The sequence below is a fragment of the Gobius niger genome (assembly GCF_951799975.1).
Source record: "Gobius niger genome assembly, chromosome: 20".
NCBI lineage: Eukaryota > Metazoa > Chordata > Actinopteri > Gobiiformes > Gobiidae > Gobius > Gobius niger.
The window spans coordinates 27,182,446-27,201,939 of NC_136871.1; the positions used below are offsets into that span (position 1 = coordinate 27,182,446).

General features: G+C 42.2%; 1 protein-coding gene across 2 annotated transcripts; it reads right to left on the reverse strand.

The window, feature by feature from the left end:
- Positions 1 to 221: 221 nt before the first annotated feature.
- On the reverse strand, positions 222 to 19,297 carry pfkfb4b (6-phosphofructo-2-kinase/fructose-2,6-biphosphatase 4b). Of its 2 annotated transcripts, none has more exons than XM_079578376.1 (14): positions 19,141 to 19,297; positions 7,274 to 7,390; positions 7,099 to 7,195; positions 6,876 to 6,942; positions 6,715 to 6,789; positions 5,968 to 6,024; positions 5,759 to 5,880; positions 5,433 to 5,640; positions 2,230 to 2,376; positions 2,051 to 2,155; positions 1,848 to 1,977; positions 694 to 756; positions 455 to 519; positions 222 to 360 (listed from the first exon to the last, which is right to left on the reverse strand). In XM_079578376.1, the coding sequence occupies exons 1-14, from the start codon at positions 19,181 to 19,183 to the stop codon at positions 301 to 303; spliced, it is 1,356 nt and encodes a 451-aa protein (XP_079434502.1). In that variant the 5' UTR covers positions 19,184 to 19,297; the 3' UTR covers positions 222 to 300. The 2 variants fall into 2 exon arrangements, with proteins under 2 accessions (XP_079434502.1, XP_079434503.1); XM_079578377.1 differs by lacking the exon at positions 19,141 to 19,297 and adding an exon at positions 9,065 to 9,335.
- Between the last annotated feature and the right edge of the window lie 197 nt (positions 19,298 to 19,494).

A 19,494-nucleotide genomic window follows, 5' to 3' on the forward strand; every position in this document is an offset into this window, starting at 1 on the left:
TGCACAGAAGCACCATGGTCAATAATAAAAACTAAAAAAAAGGACATTTTAGAAAAGATGCAAATCAAAAGTTACAATGCATTATTCACACTTATAAAAAATATGTTTCTTCACAGATATTTAGAGGCTGCAGTGACCGGACAGAGGATGGAGTGAAAGAAAGTGCTCACACTTCGAGTTTGGTTTATGCACGTGGATTAAAATCCTTTTGTTTTTAGATCTTTTGGTGATGGTTGAGGTCTAAAGCGGGTGCGGTGTTGGAGTGGGGTGGGCAGGTCATGGAGTAAAACAGGAAGTAGCTTAGAAATGTGCCGGGACAGTCTGAAGGGCGTCCTCTGTGCTGCGCTGTGCCATCACGTTCTGGGGGGGGAAACATGGAAGCATATGTTAGAAATATAACGTTAGAACATTATCTATTGGGATATCAGCTTCATTTATTTGGCGTGGTACGTACCGCGGGCCTGTCTCGGTGCGTGTTGACCGAGTCCACGCCTAAATAGATGGAGTCCACTTTACAACCTGCAGAAACAAGCATCGTTGGCATATCATTACATAATTATTGCTTCTCGGTTCACACTTTTACATCAAGTCTTCCATATGACTGAGATCGACACATTCTTTGCTATCGCAGCCTAAAACAAAAAATACATGGCACCTTTTCACTTCTAAGTGACCCTTAAAAGAGGAACTCACCGTAAGCTACAGGGGTCAGTTTGAGGACCGTGTGCAAAGGGCACTGTAGGTAAGGCAACTCATCTGCGGGAAAGAACACAGTGGTTACAAGTGTTTTTTACACCAGCGTATTTTCAGTTTTTATGTGACATAAGAAGAGGGAATGTTGCATATACAGAAATTCTACCTCCTCGTTTGTCACACTCAGTACTTCTGTCCAATAAGGAAGTGAAACCATGAACAAAATCATAAATATAATGTGTTAACCATGGTCTGTCATACGCACTTCAACAGCCTCCTTTAGAAGTGAGTTATCAGGGGTGTATATGTACAAAGATAATATGAAAATGTTGATCCAAATGAAAAAAACATGATTTCTTCATTTTGTATCAGTGCCAAATGTGTTTTATGTATCACTGGTTTATTATTTGTTTTCCACAACCTAATTTATAGAAGTCGACCGATATAGTTTTTTCTAAGGCCGATGGCCATTATTTTGGATTTCTATTGGCTGATGCTGATATGCACGGCCGATATCTTTTACAGACCAATGTCTGGTCTACAATCCTGCAAAAACATAATACTTGGCCACTCCAGCAGTGGACAATTTTACTTAATTGCTTAAAGCAGTACTAAGTAACTCTTGCCCCTAGAGGCCAAAAGCGCAACTGCAGGTGTAGTAGCAAGTTACGATTTTTTAACTTATTAATTGTCTTGGAGACTAAATACGAGGCTGACAGGAAAGGCGAAGGGAGGGAGGGTTACTGTGCAACCAATTATACAATAGACATATTTTTTTTCACTCAAACTTGGCTGTAAGTACTGTTTAAAGTGACGTTAGCCCGCAGTTAGCATTGCCCGTTAGCATGTTAGCTTCTTCTTTGTGATTCCATTAGTGTGTATTACTTTCTCCGCACCGGGGGCAGTCAAGTTGCAAACATGGTTTTCTGGCCAGAGACACCAGGGGGAGATGAACGACCCTCCAATCATCCCATAAACACTTGTATTACCCCCACAGGGACTACGGAAAGGATTTTATTAAGGTAAATAAGTTACTTAGTACTGCTTTAAAGAGACTAGATGCAAGTTGGTAATTTTATACTCACTACTGCCAACTCAGGTCTTACGCGTAACTGCAGTCTCTATATTAAGCTCATGTAGATAAATGAAGTCACCTGCGCTTTTGTCGAGGAAGTAGGCGAGCAGACACCTCATGACGGCCTGATGACAGATGACCAGAACATTCTCCTGTCGCTCCAACTCCATGATGACCGGCTCCAAACGCTGAACCAGGTCTTCATACGACTACGCAACAAAGTCGTAAATGAATGATAATGTACATGTAAGGTTGTTAAATCAAATGTGCCTGGCCCCTCACCTCTCCTTTGGGATATCTGTAGCGGTATTTGTCCTGGTCTCTCAGGGCAAACTCCACAGGAAAGTTCTGCTGGATCTCCTCATACATCATCTCTTCACACACGCCCTAAAGAGGAGAGCAGGGTTTAGGTTTCAAATCGGGAGGGACAATGAAGTGCATGTGTTTCGAAAAGCACGTACGGCGTCGATCTCGTTGAGGGCCTTCCACTGCTCGTAGGGCACTGCCAGACTCTCCGCCGTCTGAATCGTCCGCTTCATTTGACTCGTCCAAACCTTCAGGTCCTTGATGTTCTGCTCCTGGATGTACCTCCTCAGCTTCATTGCATACTGCAGGACAGATGTTGGAAAATTAAAAGAAATGCATCACGATGAGTCCATTTTAGCCAAATGAGTGGAAACAATGGTTAAAAATAATAACAAACCCTGCCTGCACTACACACAAAGGGGAAACTAGTAACTGTTTTAACACTTCAGGCTCCCCAAAACAATGACTTTATTACGATACTGACGTCAACACAAAAAATAAAAAAATAAATAATAGCAATTATGCAAAGAGGTTGGCGAAAAAGTAAATGGCATTATTTTTTATCTTTAAAAAAAAAGTTAAGCTGTAATGTCAACCGATTTATCGGGCCGATATTTGTGGATTTTACAATATCGGTTATAAGTGATAGAGCTTTGCATTGGAAAGAGCGAAGACAGTTGCCTGGCCAAACTGTGTGCTTTTTCATAGATAATTCAAAGACATAATAGTCTGGGAGTTAGCATGATCTCAACCATTTCCTTGTGGGCGTAACTGACAGAGGGATTTTATATTTTTCATATTTTCCAAATGATTTAAAACAGATGAAAGACCAGAAGAAAACAGTGTATCGGTCGCCGCCCTGCCATCTTTATCCCAGGCCTCAGGGGAACGGAGAAACATCACCATGAAAATTGGTTAGCTACAAGTTTGTTAAATATAAGTTTCACCAAACCTAAGTGAATATGGACATGCTGCAAGTAACTGAAGCAGAACCAGGAGAATTCAAGTCGGTGAGTTAGTTTTAAACCTCCATAGTTGCATTTTTGATCACTGTGGTTTGAATGCCGTGGTTAGCAACAGTATTCTAATGCTAACGGCAGCATGCTAATGCTAACGGCAGCATGCAAATGCCAACGGCAGCATGCTAATGCTAACGGCAGCATGCAAATGCTAACGGCAGCATGCAAATGCCAACGGCAGCATGCTAATGCTAACGGCAGCATGCTAACGCTAACAGAAACTAATCAAGGCTGGGGCAGAAACTATGACTGAACCTAAAGTAATAAAATAAAATTGGCCTCTGCTGGAGTGGTCAGGTTTTTATGTTTTTACAGAATTACAGACCAAACATTTGGAACAAAATATTTTTTTGTTTTTTTATTTCATATATTCCAATCACACATTTAAAAAAAAGATGTTCATTATATTGTGCAGTCAATCTTTAAAAAACACAACAACAAAAAAAGCACTACACGCTCAAATAGCAGATGCCCAGAGTTATCTTTCTTCAGATATTTATTATTTTGAAATTGTAGTAAATGCACTAGAAATAGTAATTTTTGAAACTCTCTGAGCCCCTTGTCGGACAGTGGCCTACAGTGCCTCTCGTAAGTATTCATACACCTTGAACTTTTGCACATTTTGTCATGTTTACAACCCTAAACATGAAGATTTTATTTTGATTTTTTTACTGAACGTTCACACACAAGTAACCGACAACTGTGAAGTGAAAGCAAAATGATACATGATACCAAGGCGTGGTCCTCCACCTAAAATATCAGAGCGAACAAGGAGAACACTGGTCAGAAAGGCAACCAAGTGCCCCAAGATAACTCTGAAGGAGCTGTGAAGTCCTGCCGCTGAGCTGGGGGAAACTGAACATGGGACAACTATAAGTCGTATCTACACAAATCTGGCCTTCATGGACGAGTGGAAGAAGAAAGCCATTATTGAAAGGAGGCCATAAGAAATCCCGTTTGAAGTTTGCTAGAAGTCATATGGAGGACACAGCTCCATGTGGAAGAAGGAGCTTTGGTCAGATGAGACAAAAATTGAACTTTTTGGCCCAAATGCAAAACGTTATCTATGGAGCAAATCTGACACTGCTCATCGTCCTGAGTGCACCATCCCCAGTGTCAAATATACGGGGGGGAGCATCATGCTGTGGGGCTGCTTTTCCTCAGCGGGGACTGGGGAGACTGTAAGAATAGTTGGGAAGATGGATGAAGCCAAATACAGAGACATTTTGGAGTAGGGCTGTGCAATTAATCGAAATTCGATTACGATTTCGATTATTACACTAAACGATTACAAAATTAGCATAATCGGAGACAATTTTTTTTTTTTTTTTTTTTTTCTGGCAAAGCAGACTTGCATTATTTCATGGCGCTGGGATTATTTACCCTTCACATTTTGGCTCATGCTTTTGCCTGACATAAAAACAAACAGTGCTGTGTGATGATGTCATCCGGCTGCGCGGCTCAGTTTACTTGCGCAGGTGTGAGGACTGGCCAGCAGGGGGCAGGTGTGAAACAGAGACCTCTCCTTAATCGAGGCAAACATGAAATCATTCGTACTTTTATGACTGTTCAGAAAACAGAAAATATTCAGCAGTTTTTTTTTAAATTAATAAATATAAAGACTTTTTTTTTAAAGGCAACAAATAATCGTTTGAATAATCGTGATTTCAATTATGACAAAAATAATCGTGATTATTATTTTTTCAATAATCGAGCAGCCCTATTTTGGAGGAAAACCTGCTGGAGTCAGCAAGAGAACTGAGGCGGAGATTCACCTTCCAGCAGGACAATGACCCTAAACACAAAGATAAATCTACAATGGAATGGTTCAATAAAAACATATTAATGTGTTAGAATGGCCCAGTCAAAGTCCTGACCTAAATCCTATTGAAAATCTGTGGAAAGGTCTGAAAACTGCTGTTCACAAACGCTCTCCTTCTAATGTGACAGAGCTTGAGTTGTTTTTTAAAGAGGAATGGGCTAAAATGTCAGTCTCTACATGTGCAAATCTTGTAGAGTCAAACCCCAAAAGACTTTCTGCTGTTATTACAGCAAAAGGGGGTTCCACAAAGTATTCATGCATGCTGTATGAATACTTATGCACGCCACATTTTTCACTTTTCTATTTTTTGAAAAATAACAGAATCATGTATCATTTTGCTTTCACTTCACAGCTGTCTGTTACTTGTGTGTGAACGTTAAGTAAACAAATCAAAATAAAATCTTTATGTTTAGGGTTGTAAACATGACAAAATGTGCAAAAGTTCAAGGTGTATGAATACTCACGAGAGGCACTGTATATTCTCTAGAGCTGGTTAGTCATTGTAGTGGGCTCTCACCTCCCTGCCCCTGTCGGACAGTCCGGAGTCGCCCCCGATGCGTCCCTTGATGTTGAGGTCGCTCTCTCCGTGGCGGCTGAGGTAGATGGAGCGCGGGGTGATGTGGATGTTCATGAGGTAGTACACGATCCGGCTCTGGATGTGGTCCAGGACGCGGTTTACCAGGTACCGCCGCCCCACGTCGATCACCTTTATGTACGACAGCTCTCTGGAAAGAGAGGTGCAGTGCTTTTTACTTTATTGCATTTGGGTGAAAAGCAGCATGGAGTGCGGCCAGAGTCCAGCGAGACTTCCATGGATGTGTTGTGAGCGGAAGAGTCACTCACTTGTCCAGATTCTCGTCCAGCGGCTGATAGGAAGATTCATAACATTTGATCCTCTTCATGAAGTCATTTACAGCCTCCTCTGTGTCCGTGTGGATGTAGTCAGGACTGTCCAGCTTCACCTGCTACAATATCAAATGAAAAAGCAAAACATTAATGTTACGTTTTTACTAACAATATTTTGTTTTGTTTTTCACATTGACAATTCCTACCACTATGTTTTCTGCAATGACGTCTGGGTCTTCGCACACAGACTCCACAAAGAAGACCTAAGTGACAAGACATTAGTCAATTGATCACATAAAAAAAAACATCAACAACCCTCACCTGAACCAAGCACATTTTCTCCAGTTTGGCTTTACCCAAAGTATAAAAGCTTCTTGAAGAAAAGAGTCAAAATAGCGATGAAAACGTAACCTGGCTAACGCCATGCTGCTGTGTGCGCTCGAATCATTTCAAACTGCACAACAGCCTGGGGACCATGGCCGAAATTTCGCCTGGATTTGGGAACCAATCACAGAACGAGGAGGGCCGGCAAGACGATGACGCGCTATTCGATGTACGGAAGCTTGTAGTTTATTTACAGATTAAAAAAAAAAAAGTTTATTTACGGATCCAACATGACAGCAGCAGACACGATGGTATTTTTCGATCAAGCTTTAGACCTTGTTCTAAATAGTTTATCTCAAAAGTTTACAGCGGGCACGTCATACGTCATCTCATACGATGATACGATTGGCTGTGGCTACTTGCAGACGCATGATAGACTTTTTTTTTTTTTTTCGTATTGCCCAACGACTATGGACGACCGTAAACCACACCTCTCCTACGAGAAAATGAATTGGTGGTCCCCAGACTAAATATCACTTGTGATTTTAGATTTGGGTAAAGTCAAACTGGAGAAAATGTGCTCGGTAAAGCTGAGGGTTAAGAGGTTCAAAACATTGTGTGTGACGCACCTTGAACCCGTTCTGCTCTGCAAACTTCATTATCGTCGCCCTCCTCTCTCTCGTCGTATTTGTGGCATCGAACACCTGTAGTGACCAGGACAAAAAGCAACATTTAGCTCAATGTTTGTAGTTGAATTTTCAGGGACTGGCCACAAGGGGGCAGTACTCACCGCAACTTGTCCTCCCTCCACGCTCAGATACTCTCGGACATCGTTCAGAGCGGTCGTGGCACACTGACTGTGGCACAAAATGAAATTGACATCAAGTTTGTTCAATACAAACTGCATTTTGTTGTTTTTATCTGACCATGACAAATAAATCTAGATGTAGCGCTACAATGCTAGCTGTATGACAGTGAGGAAAGTCAATGGGATCTTCCGTCTTTGGACTTACCGTCTGATTTTAAGGCCTTCCTCATTGTCTGGACGGAAGAATTCAAACGATTTGTAGATTTTGACACACTCCCTTCTGTACTGACCAACGTTAAACACTGAAACAAAAAACATTTAGCCATTAGACTCCTGACTTTCAACTGCTCCACAAGATAATACGGTGTGCTATTCCTTACCTTTTGTTGGGACGCCGATCCAGTTCAAGTATCTCGTCAACTTCTTGGAAATGTACGTTTTACCTCGAGCGGGGAGTCCTACAGTCACAATGAGCGTGGGGCAGTTCGTCATGCAAACTGTAAAAGATAAAACAACAGTACATGAGTAAACGTATAGTTAAAGTATAATAGACTATTCATTGGTGAAGAGAACTGAGGTAGTGTGAGGTTTATTCAGGAGGTTTTATTAACCTCCTGAATTGCCTATTGAATGAGAAGCCACGTAGTTCCTTTAAAAAGAGGCAACCAAGGTTTTCCAAGCAAAGTTTAGATTAAACAATAACTGCTGATACTTCGGGTATTGACGCAGAAAACGTAGACTCAACATTGTTTGAGAGGACACTGCGCATCTTCCTGATTATCCTCAAGGTCACAAAGCGCTCTTAACAGCTCTTCCAGCTAAACAACTCAATAATCATCACAGAAAGATTAGGGCTCATGCTGATAACAATTCGTTCCTAGTTTTACAATCTGTAAATAAATAAAAGTATTGTAGTTGTTACAGTCTGGGCAACATCAAACTTATGCTTTTCACAAGTATCACATTACAAAGTTGCTCCTTTATCAAAAGCATACACAGAGTTATTTGGGCTAAATAACTTTTCACAGATGTAGCCGAAATGATTTTGACTCTGAACAATATTGAGCATTTGATACTTTGCATCTAGTAATTCAAACATTATCTCCGGTGTCTCCAACCCTTTGAACAACACTTAGCATGATAAAAAGCACAGAAAGCCACTTGAGCTTTAGGATATTTGAATAACTAAAGAAATCCAATGGAGTTAATGGCTTGGGCAATTTTCAATGCAAAGAAATAAAACATAACATTTCTTCATTCTGCCTCTATACTTCACTTTAACCATAGTTTGACTTATCGGCGTATGTAGAAAAATAAGTTTTAGGAAGTCTTTTGGGAGCAATTTAGGATTAAGGCTGGAAAGAACTGCTGGTAGCTCCCTAACTAATTTGGAGACCCCTGTATTATCTTGATAATAGCTTTCCCCAAACTGTCCCCATCCCCCCATCCCGGTCACCTTGGAACCCCCCCTACTCCCTTATCATACCAATGCAGTCAATTGTTGACAAGTAAAACAAGTATCACTTAGGCAACATCAAGTCTTTCAAGGCCTATGTTGTTTAACAAAGGCTGACCTACATCCTATGCACCTCTAACCCCCCACCACTTAACCCCGGCAGCCCTACACCCGGATCACTGGAGGCTTCTTGAATGTACACAAAAGTCAGACATTTGGGGGTGGGGGGTGGGGAGGGGGAGAGGGCGCCCCACTGCGAGCTTGACTCAGCAGAACCAGCGCAGAAGACAGAAAGTCTCCGCTACATCCTGCAAACCTGATGGCAAAAGTGCTGACGCGTGATCCCGGCAAATTGATCCATTTTCAGTCAGGCGCGCGTCACAAGGCACTGCAATGTCACAGTCAAAGTAACCTTTCTGTAAAGTAACGTGATGACAGGCGTGATATATCGGAAAGGTGCATATCATGTGGAAAAGGGCGATCTGACGGAAGCCGAATGCGAGATGCGCGATGGGAAGAAGAAGATGGGGAGAATATGATGCAACATCGCCAGATCCACAGACTCACATGGGGCTAGCGCTGCGTAACAATGGACCAGGAAGACAGTATGGAAAAAGGTGAAGGGGAGAAAAAGTCATACGAGTTTGCAAAATCCCCCACATGTCCAATCCGTGTTGTTTTTTAATGGGGCTCGATCGGTGCGGTCGCCTCTTACCCCGTCTCTGAGTGATGGGTCGCGGGGGCAGCCCGTTACTGGTCCTCGGCATCCAGATCTTGCGTAGAGGATTCTGGTGCAGCTCCCGCGGCCCGTGCTCCAAAACATCCTTGTCCAACATTGTCTACTGCGCGTTAAAGAGCGCACAATGGCAAAAGGTTTGCGGGGATCTGTGCGTGCGGAGTCCGGACTCGACACTGTGCGCAGGGTGAGTGTTTAGGAGCGGTGGGATTCAGCGGAGATACATCACATCAGCTGAGGAGCAGGAGCAGCCTTTTTACCGTACTGGCTGAGCACAGCGCGCAACTGGAAATGAGCAATAACAACCCCCCACCCGTCTGGACAACATGTCTCATCAACAAGTCCAGGTACATCAGGTTTACCTCGACCACATTACAAACCTATATTATTTTACATGTGGTCATATTTTGTGTTGTAACTGAATTCATACACTCGACTAAATGTTATTACAGCTGAAAGTGAATATGCACATTTGCACCAAACCCAAGTGTACATGTTTTGCTCTTCTGTACAAGCTACAGTGACCTGCGAATCCCAGCCATAGTCTGTGTTTACGTGCCTATACATTGTATTCATTTAAAAGAACATCCTGTGTTGCTTCCATGTCTCAACCACAGCCTTATTTTCCATGAACCTCACAGTTTTCCAAGAATCTACCGTTCAATATTCCCATTTACCGTAACTGTGTGGAAAGTGCGCACTGGAGAAGCACGTTTTCTTCAACAACAAGAGCCTGCGCCGTGCACATCATGGTGCACATCATGGTGCACATCATGGTGCACATCATGGTACACTTCATGCTACACATGCTGCACACATGGGCAGCGGATGCAAACGAGACATGGGCCAATCAGACACGAGACAGCAACCTCCTCGTCCAATCACAGGCGAGGCTGGGGCCGCGGGGCGGGCGTGACTCGATAAACAGATTGAGAAAAGAGCTCGTGGAACACGAGTCTCACACGAAGCGAGCACGAACGAAAACTGATGCAAAGACATAAAAAACATGAACCACGGACTTACAGTAAACATGCTGATGTCTGCAAGCGCGTGACCTGCAGGATGGACAATTAGTCTGTGAGGCAAAGTATGATAAGATAAGACTTTATTGATCTCACAATGGAGGAGAAATTATACATCCGCTCTCAAGAAACACTCAGGGGGTGCAGAATAGTCAGGAAAATGTGTAATGAAGTAATAGTAACTAGACATATCTTTTATATCATAGAAATAAAGGGTGCATCAACCACACGGTTTCTTGATGGGTGAGGTGCTTTGTCCTTTAGTAAGTTGTACAGGTGGTATATTGTTATATTAAATATAAACTTGCACAAACATGACGCAAATTATTGTGATGTATATTTTTTTACATCCTTAAAGTGTGACATTGTTCAATTACATAGATCAGGGGTAGGCAACATCAGGCCCGAGGGCCAAATCCGGCCCTTCAGCACAGAACCTCTGGCCCTCAAGATGAGTTTGAGAAACATTGTTACACAAATCAGAGAGTACTTTTAACATTATTAGAGTTAAATGGGAGGAAAAAAAGGTAGAAATACTGTCAATGCACCCAATTAGGTCATATATTATGTCCAACACTGGCATTTGAAGGAAGTGCACTGGAAAAAGAATCATCGTTTTAAGGAAGAAATTATGAATCTACTTGAATTAGGAGATTAAAAATAAGGCGTGAGTAGATTTGGTCTGGTCTTAGATGAGATAAAACCTCTCATAGTAGTAGTTATTCACTTAATTCAGATAATTTTGTGTCATTTCAAGTGAAAAACAATTGTCTGATTTGAAGTGGGTTTTATTCTTGTTCCATTGGCGCTATAGCATTTGTATCTTGGATTAGTTCAAACCGACTCAAATTCAACATAGAACTTTTATTCAAGCAATTTTAAGTCATTTATCTCATTTAAGATGGTCATTTTTCCATTGTTGTGCTTTACTTTGGGCTAATAACCAGCAGCTTTGGCCCTCGGTCAATTTACAATAAAGAAAATTGGCCCACCGCCAAGAAAACTTGCCTACCTCTGACATAGATCAATTGTTCACGGTTATTTATATGGCTGGTTTATGAACAAAATCCCAATTAAAAAAACAATATGATTCAATGTGGACATTCTTTTTGTTCTTTGTTTTTGCCAATGAGCCGGCCTTAGAGTTATATAGAGACCCCTGCCCCATATGTGAAACTATGGCATCAAATTCAAGAATGAGATTAAGGCAACCAATCGTTTTCAAATCGCTTGTTTTCATGTAGCAAATAATAAACCTACAATGACAGGAACGGTAGAACCCGTAAGCCTTAAATTCCTATAAAATGGAGTGAAGCAGACTTTTGTCAAAAACTTAATACAATATCAGGAAGTTTCAACTGTACTTCCCAGACTTAGTCCACTTGAAGTGAGCTGTGATGCAGTTGTGAACCTGAACGCACCCTCAACATTGGCCCGCCTTTGGGCTTCCACAGTGTAAGTGAAGTATGTCTGAGTCTGTGTAATACTATATGTGAGCAAACAGCAGTGGACCAAATCCACTCTGACTGAACATTGAATCCATTTACTAACAGCTACTCGCACTTTTTGTTCACAAAGTCAAAAATAGCATCAAAGCCTATTCAGTTACAATAGATGACATTTATTCTTAGGACCACGATGACAATAGCAGTCTATTGTAATTAGTCCACGCCTCATTTAATAATATCCCACAGCCCTGGCAAACAACTCCACCAATCTATCCATTTCCACAGTACATTATGCAGACAACGCTTTCCAAAGCACTGCACAAAGAAAATAAAAATACTGTTCATAAAGTAACGAGAGAGAAAACGACTGTGTTGGGGCGTTGGACACACAGGGACGTGGATTTCAACACAAAACCAGATATTCTGGTGCCTTGTGCTATTATCCAACTCTGACAGCAGGGGGCAGTGTCTGCTCAGTGATTCTGACGGAGTCTCCTTGAACAAACACACTTTCAACACTATGGGATTTGCAGTTTACAATGCAGCCATAGCGCCATGCTCTTATTGTGACAGCAGAGGGCGCTACTGTCCATTCTTACTGTATGCATTTAAACAAAGCAATTACAATTGTAACTTAAAAGGGACTATACAGAGTTAAAAATGTTAAAATGAAGTATTTTCCTCCCCCTACATGTTCCAACAATGTCCTAATGTGTAGAATGAGCCCGGATCTGTCCACCACAACTGCCTCTAAAATCCTGTACTGTCAAAAAGGTGTTGATTTGGGTCTGAAGTGCCGTCATGCACGAGCTTAAAATAGAAGCTGCAGTTACACATATGACCTGAGGTGGCAATAGTGAGTATAAAATGACGAACTTGCATCTAGCCCCTTTAAGGCGTTATGATTTCCCCAGTAACCTAAAACATGTACACTAGGCTAATTTTACTCCTGGCACAAGATCTGGACTAAGGTTTGACCATTAAGTAGGGCTGCACAATATATTGTCATCACAATGTTTGGAGATAAAATTTCCATATCGCAAGAAGCCTCAATATATCACAAAATCTTATCCAGCAGAAAAAACACATGGTATTTTTTATCATGCGCAAAACTTATGTTGTTTTTTTTGCCATGTCTTGATTTTGTATTTATTAAGCCTCGTTTTGATCCCAGATGACGAAATACAAACAGCTTATGGTTTCCTTCAAAAGCCATAATGCTGAGATCATACGCCACCTCATAAATGACTTTATCAGTTTGTAAACAAAGACAGCAAGGGTCAAAGGTCACTCCCTATGTGAACGTGTCCAAGTTTATCTCATCAACGCGACACTCGTCTCTCTGCCTGTTCTCTGTGGAGGATCAGGCTGAGCGGAGCTGCCCCACATACACTTTATTGTGGCCACGTTTACACAGCAAGTCAAACAGGTTTTATTGAAATGCAAGGCAAATGCAGGATTTATTTAGGGCTTCAAGATAAACTTCATTCTAATAAAGAACCGTTTTGAATGTGGAATTTATGACATCACAATCTCTTTGCTGTTTTAGATACAAGGGGTCTGCTCGATTTTAAACAATCTTCAACAGCCTTTTTTTAGCCTTCTTTAGACAGAGACAAAGTGCCTACAACCCACAGCTAACAGTCACCTCCATAATCCATGTGCATTACAGAACCTGCTGCAGGTACAAACTGTTCTCAGGGACAGCAGCACAATGTGTTTCAGGACGACAAGCTTAACGGCACCACTGACTGCAGCTGGAACGGAGTCATACTGAAAATGTCTCTCTATGTGTGGATATAGATGAGCAGGAGGTTTGGCAGACGTCAGCCGATATATCAGGCCAATATTTGGGTAGGTTACAATATTGGCTACCGGCCGGTTTAATGTTGATATCTCCGGAACTGGGGAACTGAGAAACATCGACATTTGTTTATAACCTTAAGAGATGGAACACTTAGGTTTTTTTGTTTTGTAATCTGCAGATTTTAAGCTCCCTCTGAAGTACCTACTAAGCATGAATGTCCTCGATAAATCAGTCCTGTGGCCCTTATGACGGACACTGTCAGTTCAACACTGACACGTTTGACAGTTTAGAAGCATCAAACAGGATTATAGACGAAACATGTAGAAAACCCCATATCAGTCGACCTCTAATGGTTGGAAGAGTTTCACAATTAACATGAATTGGAATCTACTCAACAAACATAGCTGACCTTACTGTAAAACCACACAAACTACATTTTGTATTAGAAAGTTGGTTACTTAGAATTAGGGATGTCACGGTTACCGGTGTAGCAGTAAATCCTGATAAAAAGGTTGGCTATAACAATTACTGTTTCAATTAAAAAAAAGTTTTATCTTGGTGGATAACCGTGCCAGCGGTGTAGGCACTGTGAGCCTTATCAGTCGGCGTCTCAACTGGTGAAGTTACCGCGCAGGCACACTTTGTAGTTTACAAGCAAAACAAAACTTTCTCGAAGCTGGAATTATGTCCGAAGGAGGAGACGACAGCGCTCAGGACATTGATCAGCCGACAAAGAGGACCAAGTCTGAAGTCTGGGCATATTTGGGGTATTTTAAGAAGAACTCAGAGGGACAGTTGATAGAACACAGTTATCAGTTTGCAGAACATGCAGGAAAAAGTGTCTACTAAAGGCAGCAATACTTCGAACCTCATGATTCATCTGCGTGACCATCACCCACAACTCAATAGCCAATGCAATGTATGTTAACGCAACAAGTTGCCCCATAGTGCCGCCGCCAGCATATAAGCATAGACTGTAAAAGTAATGAACGTCTTCTGCCTCTGACCACGGTCGAGGGGGAATTCATGGCGGATTTACAGACTCCCCCTCCCCAGCTCTGACGAAGCATGTTCCTAAAAAGGGCAGAAGGGCGGGATCTTCACCGTAGACTCGGCCCTTGCGTGACGTGTAGCTCGCGCTGCTCCAATGCTAACAGTCCGACCCTCATTAAGTACGAGATTTCTAAAAAATGTCTTACGAAAACCAGCCTGGTTTCATATATTGTGATTAACCCAGCGTTATCTCAGGAGGAATATCTAGCCTAGTCTAGTGTTGAAAAAATTGAAACCAGGGATTAAAGTTGCTTTTAAGGTGTCTAAACTCCAATGCTTTTCAATGGGGGCCTAGCGGCGATATGGAGGTACTACAGCAATGGCGGCCCCCAGTGTCGTGGTCATAAAGCAGAGCAGCCAGTGGCCATTGCATATAAGCCGTGCCACGGATACCTCCATATTGAAATGGCACAATGCATTATGGGGCTCCCAGGGGGCAGATAAGAGTTGGTCGCCAATGCAGTAGATTCACTCTCGCTGCATTATTATGAATTTAATAATGATTACTGTCTGATGACAAGTCCCCAAATCAGCAAATTTCCTCCTCTCATATTTTCCTGGTATAGAGGGTTTATTTAGTTGACGATCAAAGACACCAGTTTATGTAGGACTGTCAAAGCTTTCTGAATATATTCAACATTAACCTGGTTTTACCAGACCCTCGTACTCATTGCGTTTCGTACAAGCAGGTGGGAGGGGTGAACTCCTCCTGAAACGATTGGATCTGATTTTCGCTAGTGTTTGGTCGTGACGTATGTAATGCGCCCGAGTGAGTGAAGCAGCCATTATAACTATCATAACTCTTGGGGGCATTCCTTGCACATTCCAAGGCTTCAGTTTTAATTTCCGGATATTTGGGGGCCAAGCCAGGACGGACTGAAGAGCTTCCATTACTTTCCTGTCCGCCGCCATTGCCGAACTACAACCAGCAAATGTGACGCATATGCTTGACGTCACCTTCAACACTCGCCTCCCCCGCTCGCTAAATGGTAGGTTGAAATTCAACCCATGTAACGCGGCCACTGAGATCAGACCCAGACATACCTGTAGGGAAATTATAATTGACCGGAGTTCACAGATAATTTTGGTCGCAATAACCGTGAGGTTACATTTTCATACCGTGACAGCCCTACAGAATAAGTAGGTGGGTTTCTCCAGCTCCCTCCAAACAGAAGATCTGGAGACAGGTTGACAAGTTGCCTCAGCAGCATTAAAGGATGGGTCTTTTTCAGAGTGCAAATTTCCTGATAGGACAATAAAGTAAACTTCACCAGCAGTCATCCTGATCTGACATCTTTCCAGATGTTAATTCCAGATATCCAGGAAAGACAAAGCTTTGACAGGCCAAATATCTGCTTATGTCCTGACTCCTGATTTTGTTTTTTGGTTTTTTTACTACTGCACAACTTCTACTGTCGCTAAGAATATGGTAGGATAAAGAAACACCCAGCATGCAATACGTTTCAAGACTTATTAGCCCCTTGAAACAAAGGCAGGAAGAGTGCCTTGGGTTTTCTTATCAATCACAAGTTTCTGATCCCTAAACACCAAAGAGCAGCCTCGTCACAGAACAAATATTTAACCAAAATTCCTGTGCAAATTTGACTTTTTATCCCAATTATTTTATGAAAATGTATGTTCTAGAAGTGATCTGCATGTTCATTGTCTGACACAGAAAGAGAATGTATAATGTTTCCAGTGACGTTATGCCTCTGCCGTCCTTGAAATGATTCCAGCAGGACGTCGGGCAGGTTTTTTCACTGCACACACAAAAAAAAGATTCCCATAATTGTGTATGCCACGCCCCTTTCTGTTCACCTCAAATAACCCAAACAAACATGGCTTTGGAGAAAAAAAAGGGTGCTGGAGCGTTGGCAGGACGCCGCTCTCTGCGCATGTGCCGGAGCGATCGAGAGGCTTGTAAATGAGATTCAGAGCGAGAGGATGAACTTTCCCCCAGATACATCCACAGCAGAGAGACGGGAGGCGCTGAAGCTACAGGCTGCGCGCTGACAACATCCAACATCACAATCACACAGGCAGGCGCAATTTGTGAAAGAGGATGCAGCAAACGAGATCAATGAAAGGGATTATGCGTAATAAAACATGGGCTAAAAACATGTTCTTGTCAACCCAAACAAGCCCATTAACTGATGCCTAGCACAGGTTGATCAGTTCAGTCAAGATATTACGCATATTGAGACTTAGGATGCAAATGCTTTGGGGTCTGGACTAAAGCCTCTGGAGGTCAGACCTAGAACCAGGTCTGCTAGTTGGCAATAGAGTAACATCATAGAGTAGGGTTAAAAGCACAGTCTTTCACAACAGTTTATTCTGACTGTTTGAAATAACACATTGCAAAGACAACGACTGACATTTAAAAAAAATAATTAAAAAATCCAGCATGACCAGCTCAGATTTACTTCAAGCTTGGCCTGATTGTTATATTTACAGTAGGTTTTTAAAAAGTAGGTGTGTTCCTCTAAAGTTTGCTTTCCTCCGACTCGATTGTTTGCACAAAGTACTTCATTACGGACCAGGGTATTTTACGTCCTTGGTGACCAAACAAAATATCCCCATTGGGTTTATGTTTAAAACTCCAACCTTGTGGCTTAGACCAGTGGTTCTCAACTGGTGGATCGGGAGTCAGGACCCAAAATTGGCTAATATCTTCTAGTATTTATGCACAGAAAAAGTATAGAATCACCACTTGAGTCTGTTGAATCAACAGTTATCAGGTTCTTTTGCAAATTCCAGATTTGTGGGTCCCAACTCAATACCAGTTGCTTATAACTTTACAAACATGTTCTGAAATGCACCTGATTCTCACATTAAGCAGCAGTTCTAACCTCAGTCTTCTCTCAAATGTTGATGCTTGTGAATCAACATTTGATTTGATGCGTGAAGTTGAATGACATAACATTCAAATTCATCCATTACTATAAGTTGTGAAGGAACTGGTACAACAGATAATATACAACAGCACAGGTTTCCTCCTGTCTTTAACAAACAGAGATGCATGTGCTCTTCTTAGTTTATGAGCCAGACAAGCCCGTCACCCCAGCTCACTTTCTTCAGCAGTACATTCAGACAATATTTGGCTCACATCATGTTTTTCCTGTTCCTGCTCCACCTCCTCTAGTCAAAATAGCAACAAGAGCAGATATAAGAAAGGGGAGGACTATATAGTTAAAGGAATGGGGCAGAATCAGGACTAAATGAGACATAAACCGGGGATGAACAGTTGTGGGAGAGGTCAACTTTGCAATTGTGCTAATAGCAACTACTCAAGTTTCAATTAGATAAGAAAATAATGTTGCACCTTGCAACTGTCGAACCTGGATTTGTAACAAAAACATAGTCCAAACCAGGACAAAACTAGGTCAAATTGTTGACCTAGGCTTCACTTAAAATAAAACCTCCAAAACATACTGAGAAGGGACAGGAAGGGACCCTAGACTCTCAAAGACACACGCAGCTCGTACACACTCTGTCTTCCACGCACTTTGGACTATAGACTCCAGTCCATATTTGGAGCAGCAGCAGATGTCCCAGATCTCTCTAAGAAGCATGCAAAGCCTCCCTTGCATCTGCACAGCTTTACAATGTAACAGCGTCTAACTCAAGTGAAGCCTTAGGGAGTGCACGATGACTAACCCAATGATTGCATAATAAGAGGCATGACTATGATCCCCTATCAGACGATTAACCATTGTGGTGTGGCATTAGTTTGTGCATCATAGTCAAGTGCAGGCAGAAAGCTTGTGTGAATGAATGAATCTCATAAAAACAAAGCATCAGTTCCAGGGTAGCAGGATATTGGAAAAAATATTGTCAAAAGGTTTGTATTAAAGTTTCTTTCATAGGGCACATTTTTAACTAAATGTGAACCAACAGAAGAGCTACATTTCAGGGCATGAGGTCTTGCTACAGGGTTAGCATGCACAGGGCTAGTTGCTAATTCAATTCAAACAGAACTTTTGATTGGTTTGCGTTCATTTGTGCGGCCCAAACTACATCTATTGCAGAAATAACCATATTGGAAATTGCACAAGCTTAGGACAAGGAATAGGCTACATGGGCACAGGATAAAAGAAAAAGGTTGTGCCAAATATGCATTTTTTTTTATCTATAATATCAGGAGATTACATTTGCGTTTTGACTTTAAGCTATGTCAAAGTTGAATCATTTGTACACACACTTAAAGTAGAATATACTAGAAGGCTGTCATTCATTCTAAGTGGGCTATATCCCTTAAAAGTAACATCAACTATGAAGTATTATAAACAAGAAAGACAATTCGAAAGCGCAAAATGCCAAATATATGCGATCACGACTGTCGCTCCAATAAAACATGCCAAGACTGATAGTGTTTACATCTCTGTTCCCCCCTTTAAAAGTACTGAAGCTAACGGCTAACGGGCTAGCTTGCGCCCACTGCAGCAGTTTAATCCGCGATACAGACCATGCTAGCCGTAAAAGCACACTGATGACAGATGCTAACTTTTCCTTGTTCTGAAATGCCTCTACGTGTTTGTCAAATGCTCGGTTTGAGAGCTCTTGCAGAAACTCGCTGTCATTGCTGTTGGTGCGTACGTGACCGACGCTTGTTTACCTCATCCCATGGCTCGACAGCAGCTGCACACACTCCACGGCTGCTTCTTCTCTGCACAAAATCCGCTCAGAAGCAGCGCTAAAAAATACTCAAAGACAGCGTACACGTACCTGCACGGTCCCGTGGGTTCGCTGGGCCGTAGGAGCCCCTCATCTTCCGGCTGTAGGTCGCTTTAGGTGCACGCGGAAAGGACTGGCGTTGGTTCTCGCAGCTGCAGCTCGATGAATGAACGACTGCGCTCGTGCCTCTCCAAGCCAGCCCCGCGCGCGCAGATACATACATACAGACGCACGTGCGCTTGTTGTTGTCCCCGGGGGGCGCGTGCTTGCATGCAGTACGTGCTTTGGTTGTACCTATTCTTTTGTATTGTTTTGTAGAGGCTCCGTTCAGTGACAATGTGGCTGATCATTTAAAGGTCACTTTGCAACAATTACAACCAACGCTCATATTGTTTGAAATGTCAA

Excerpts from the sequence above, each read along its gene's own strand:
- pfkfb4b (XM_079578377.1), bottom strand. The coding sequence starts at position 9,185 with ATGTTGGACAAGGATGTTTTGGAGCACGGGCCGCGGGAGCTGCACCAG. Across the intron at positions 1,978-2,050 it reads ACAGATATCCCAAAGGAGAG|TCGTATGAAGACCTGGTTCA; the intron begins GTGAGGGGCCAG and ends TTTGTTGCGTAG. Across the intron at positions 520-693 it reads ACTGACCCCTGTAGCTTACG|GTTGTAAAGTGGACTCCATC; the intron begins GTGAGTTCCTCT and ends TTGTTTCTGCAG.